Raw genomic sequence first — 6,083 nt, forward strand, 5'->3', positions numbered from 1 at the left:
CACCGCCATGTGCTCCCAGCTCTGGTTCCTGACCGACCGCCGGATCCGCGAGGACTACCCGCAGGTGCAGATCCTGCGCGCCCTTCGGCAGCGCTGCTCCGAGCAGGACGTGCGCTTCCGGGCGGTGCTCATGGACCAGATCGCAGTCACGGTCGTCGGCGGCCACCTCGGTGAGCGAGGCGGGTCCCAGAGGGCGGGGAGGCGCGCTGACGCCCCCAGGGCGGCCAGGTGGCGCGCTCGGCCCGGCCTCCCTTAGCCAAGTCTCTTTGGGGGATTCCCCAAAGCAGCAGGCCCCCCCCCGCCCCGTATATGTCTTTGGGTTGGACAAAGCTCTTCACCTTAATAGCTTTCTCTGAGCACCACCATCTGCCCTGAGACGTGGTTTGATTTTTTTTTAGAGCACTTTGTTCTGTGAGAAAAAAATTCACCTGAAGCTACCTGGATGTCCGAGGAAAATCAGCTGCCTCCCCAAGTCTGCAAATTCTGCTTGCCTTGATGCCCAGTCAGTTCAGACTCTGAGATTTATAAAAACCCTCATGGAACTAAGAACATTGCCCCTAAGATCTAAGGTTCGGAAAAGTTTTCCAGGCGTGTCTACGCATCAGTAGTGCATTACCTAGGATATAGTTCCTTAACTTGCAACCTACCTGTGGGCAAAAATTTGAAAACCACTAGAGTCCCTTGCCAAATGCTAGATGAAAGAGTAGATTTTTCTCTAACTTGAATAGGTTTTTAAGAGTAGATTTTTTTCTCTAACCTGTATGGATTTTTCTTTACCCCATCCTCCTTCCTTTGAAACTGTTGGGTTTTAATTTCAGAAAAGCCACGATTTCAGGTACAGACCATGTTCGCTTCACTGATCATTGCTGTTTCCAAGACAGTTCTTTTTATGTAAGCTCTGGTGATCTTGACTTTAAAAGGTTCATTATGATTTTTATATGTTTGTAACTATCCTTAATGTTAGCAGAAGCCTTCCTTGGCTCGCCTGTGTGCATCTCTTCGGCTTTCCCCTGGAGATAAACATCCGCACAAGGCGTGTTTCATGAAATACCATTCATATTATTTCCACCACACCTTGTTAAGTAGACTCGTAATTTGTTACTTTGGGGGAAAGCCTTCTAAATTCTGAGCAATTTACAAATGAAATTTTTAAATTGATCTGTTTCAACGTGCATATTTGTTAGAGATCTTTCATCCGTAAGTATATCTAAACACTTTGTAAGTAATATTAGATTGTATAGGTATTGCAGAAATATTTTACAACCATTAGGTGTTTTACATTTTGTCTCAAGCAGTGTATTTTTCAGTCATCCCTATCTTTGATTACTTAAAACTTTCAGTTAATGGAGAGCTAGAGTCCTGGGCAGGAAATCTAAAGAAGTGGGTTCTTTTCTGCTAACAAGTTATTTTGACTTTGCTTTTCATAATCACTCTGTATCTTTGAATCTCAAGTTTCCAATTTGTAAAAGCATGAAGTTTCCTCCAGTTGTGAAAGTCCTTGGTTTTGTACCATGCTTACATGATATTCTGCTGTATTTTATGGATTCAGATCAACAAGTTCTTATTATAGCCCTTCTTTCATACCCAGGGTCAGTTTGTTTGCTGTTCCTCTCCTCCTTCCCCGCCCCCCCTCCTGTTGTCCTGGCCATGGTCTTTGCAATCACTTGCTGTGCATCAGAGAGCTGGACATGACTAAGGATGACAGAAGAAAAACTGATGCCTTTGAGTTTTATGGGAGAAGAGTCTTGAACATACCATGTACTGCCTAGAAAACAAATAGATCTGTCTCAGAGAGGGTGAAACCAAGTTTCTCCTTGAAGACTAGGATTTTGAAGCTCCGTCTCACATACTTTGGGCACATACATGGCCAGGAGAGACCAATTCTTGGAGAAGGACATCATTCTTGGAAGGGTGGCAGAACAGTGCAGGAGAGGAAAACCTCAGATGAGATGGATTGATACATTAACTGGGGTAATGGAGGTAGGTGTGTAAGAGTCAGTGAAACTGGCTTAGGACAGGGCAAGCTTCAGAGCTGCTGTACACAGGGCTGCTGTGAGTCACAGGCGACTTGACGGCACATAACAACAACAACAACCTGTTGTCCTCTTTAGTAGTTTGTAATATCTTCCCTCCCCCATGTTCAGCTCTATCCCATCGGCTTGCAATGAATAGGCATCAACTCAATGGCATTGGGTTTGGAATGTCTTTTGAGATACACTTACCAAAATGTCACATAGTGTTCCTACTGTAGATCCAACACTAAGTCTCTGTAAAAAGTAGGAAAATGCTTTCTCTTGTGTTTCTAAAGCTTCATTTTTAAAGAATTAGGCCCAGAAAAGCAAGTACATGGAATTCTAATGCTGCCAAAACATTTAAACCCTTTTGTTTAGTGTCTTAAAACGTCACTGGAATTTATGTGTATTTCTTTCTATTCACGAACAGAATTTTTAGAGGAGAAGTTGATGGGGTTTTTAAAACAAAACAAAATTCTAGACAGTTATGTGTCAGATCAAAGGATAAATTGGAAACAAATTTTTTGTTTTATTAAGTGAATTTTATATTTCCTTCTCATTTTATTTTTCAGTCACAGAAAACACAACTCCCACAAACCTACTCTTCTTGCCTTTCTGTGACTTTGAGCCTTTTGATAAAATTCTCCCTACGTGAAATGCCCATCTTGTCTAATGTATCCTATGTGGTGAACTTCAAGTGCAGCCCTTGTGCTATTCTTCTCTACAAAGACTTTCTTAAGCTCCCTTCTCTGCCACAATCAATCCCTGTCTTTCATTTGTTGCCAAGTGGCATGCATACCTTTAAAAATAGCATTTATTGTATTTTAAGGATTCAGTGGCTCAAACCCACCAGCCACTCATCAGGAAAAAGATGAGACAATCAGCTTTCTTAAAGATTTGTTGTTGTTGTTGTTGTTATGTGCTGTCGAGTCATTTGCGACTCATAGCGACCTTATGCATAACAGCCCTAAACCCTGCTCTATCCTGCTCCAACCACACTGCCTCTGGCACACCCATCCCGATTACCCCAGTCACCGAATCAATCCATCTCATAGAGGGTCGTCCCCTCCTGTGCTGTCCCCCCACCCTCCCAAGCATGATGTCCCTCTCCAAGGAACCGTCCCACCTGGCAACATGTCCAAAGTATGTCAGACGAAGCCCCAGAATACTTGCCTCCAAGGAGGAGCTTGGTTTAATCCTCTCTGAGATTAATCTGTTTGCTTTCCTGGCAGTCCATGGTACATTCAATACTCTTCTTCAGCACCACAGTTCAAAGGGATCAACTCTCCTTCTGTCCTCCCTAGTCATTGTCCAACTCTCTGATGCATAACAAGCGATTGCAAAGACCATGGCCTGTATCAGGCGCACCTTAGTCTCCAGAGAGACACCGTTGCTCTTGAGTACTTTAGAGAGGTCCCTAACAGCAGACTTTCCCATCGCGATACGCTTTTTGATTTCCTGACTGCTGGTGCCAAGAGTGTTGACTGTGGAGCCGAGCAAACTGAAGCTGTGAACAATCTCAATCTCTTCGCCATCCATCCTGACACTGCCAATTGGTCCAGTGGTGAGAATCTTTGTCTTCTTGACATTGAGCCTCAGACCATACTGAAGGCTGCAGTCCTTGACCCTCCGCAGCAAATGCATGAGGTCCTCCTCAGTTTCAGCAAGCAGGGTTGTGTCATCTGCATAACGCAGATTATTAATAGATCTTCCACCAATCCTGATGCCACAATTCTCCTCAAAACCCAATGAGCAGTTCTGTTCTGCCCTAGAGCATTGCTATGAGTTGGAATCAATTCAGTGGCTTTAGGGTTTTTGGTGTATATCATGTTTTAGAACTCCCTAGGTGCACAAAAGAGATCACTGGCAGACTAGTGGGTAAGGAGGTGCACTGCCAACCCAGAGGCAGGCTGTTTGAATTCACTAGCTTTTCCAAAGAAGAATTTTCCTTTTACGTGACTCAGAAAACTCACTGGAGGGTTAGCTACACATTGGTTCCAAATTGATGGCAATGTTTTTGGTTTGTTCTGGTTGTTTCAGGGACACAAATAGTTAAGCAATTGACTACTAGCTAAAAGATTAGCAGTCTGAATCCACTCAAGTGCCTCAAAAGAAAGACCTGGCAATCTGCCTTGTGAGCAATTGCAGAACTTGAAAGTCTTGAAGAGCATAGTTCTATACTGCAACACGTGGAAGCATCATGAGTTGGAATTCACTTTATGGCAATTGACTTTTGGCATGTTTTTGAAATTGTAATTTGTTTATTGTTAAGTTTCATCTTGCCTTCTGTACCCAAGACTTGGCATTTCTCAGATGTGTGCTCTGTAGCTGGCACACATGGCCTGCAGTCAATCAGTTAGTGGGTTTTTTGGATGACTGAGTGAAGTACGTTAAAGGATAATTGAAGTCTATGAGGCTTTTTATCATAATTAGTTTTTGTGTTTGGGAGATTATGACTGGATGAGCCATTATATGAGAAATTCATTAGTGAAGATGAAGTCCTTTAACCCTCTACAAGCCTGTACAATTACCTAGCTTAAGAAACAAGCAGACACACAAACTTGGATAAAATGAGCTTAACCTGGAAATGAGTGTGTGGTAGAGTTGCCTCTTGGAAACAGCATGATTCAGCATTCCTTATTTTCACAGCTAAACCTTGGTGGTCATATGGCCTTTTCTAGGTCAGGTTCTTTAAATCAAGGTGTCTGGAATCCTTTTACATATTTTTTTAGCAATTATCAGTTGAAGAGGATTTTTTTTAAAGAGTGTAAGTCAGGGGAAAAGAACCCTAACTAGGTTTCTATGAGGAAATGACCTGCCTCCAGCTACCAGAAGATAATAGGAGGTCACCTAGAGAAAGGATGAGTTTTTATTGCTATACAGGAAGACAGCAGCAGGGGAAAATTACATTCTAGCCTTTGTTTCACTGTGGTGTTTAACCTTGGTTCTTTCAAAAGTCTGTAACATAAAGGTCAGAAAGTGAGTTGAAACACCTGCTGTATGATATTTCCAAACTAATATCTAATGTCTAAGTGTCTAACATATCTAATATTTAAGTGGTATAGCATTGATCTGTCCATTTGCTGTACACAGGTAACTCGTGGTTGCTGTGATGCTGAACACTGTGACACTGATGTTTCAAATGCGATAATGGTTACCCATGGTGGACAGTCTTTGGTGGAGCTCCCTGATTAAAACAAGCTTGGAAGCAGGAGTGGCATCCACTTCCGAAATACCTTGCCTCTGGAAACTCTATGAATGTAGAGAAACGATGAAAGTTATACAAATGTTCAGGTCTTTTGTTCATAGGGTCACTATGAGTCATCTATGACTTGATTGCACTTAATAACAACAACAACAACAATATCTAATGTGAGTGTCAAATTGATAACTTGAGTCTACACTTAAAACTACAGCCTGATCTCAGGGATTAAAGATGGATTGGAAGTTTATGATTTCAACTTTGGTTTTTAGAGACGTCCTGAACTTTGTTAAGTTAAAATGTGGAATCCAGAGAGCAGGATCATTAGAGCATCAGTAAGCCCGTCTCATAGATTCTGATCTACCTGATCTGTTAGGATAGCTGAAAACTCAAATTCACTGCTCTCTGGTTGGTTCTCACAACAACCCTCTATCAGGTTTTTGAGGCTGTAAACTGAAGTGGGAGGAGTCTTTCTCTTAAGGAGTTCAGATGGGTTCAGACCTTCTGATAAGCCTGACCTTTAAGTTAGTAGCATCATCCACTAGGCTATGCCACCTGAGCTATTATGACACTTTTGCCATATTTGTTAGACTAGCTTGGTGAAAAGGGTTACAGACATCATTCAGAGATCTACATATTGTTTCTACCTAGTCCACACATCCTGATCACTTTCCCTATTCCAAGGAGTTCCCTGACACGGGGGTACTTCAGTGCTAGCCTTTACTCCACTCCAGCCCTTTCCCTGTGTATGTCTGCGAGAGACTCCACTTTAGTAGGGTTTTATGAGGTGATGGTGATTCAGTAGGCACTCGGGTGGCATGGTGGTTAAGGTTTAAACTCACTAGTTTCTGTGCAGGAGAAAGAAAAAG

At 42.5% G+C, this 6,083-nt stretch overlaps 1 protein-coding gene across 1 annotated transcript in view; it reads left to right on the forward strand.

The window, feature by feature from the left end:
* The first annotated feature begins 7 nt into the window (after window positions 1–7).
* Window positions 8–6,083, forward strand: part of RIMKLA (ribosomal modification protein rimK-like family member A) — a 41,280-nt gene continuing 35,204 nt past the window's right edge. The window contains exon 1 of the mRNA XM_006886527.1: window positions 8–170. Coding sequence (XP_006886589.1) covers window positions 8–170 — 163 coding nt within the window. The remainder of the gene's footprint in view (window positions 171–6,083) is intronic.

Source organism: Elephantulus edwardii, unplaced genomic scaffold, assembly GCF_000299155.1.
Source record: "Elephantulus edwardii isolate Elephantulus edwardi_28Jun2011 unplaced genomic scaffold, EleEdw1.0 scaffold00049, whole genome shotgun sequence".
Lineage (NCBI taxonomy): Eukaryota > Metazoa > Chordata > Mammalia > Macroscelidea > Macroscelididae > Elephantulus > Elephantulus edwardii.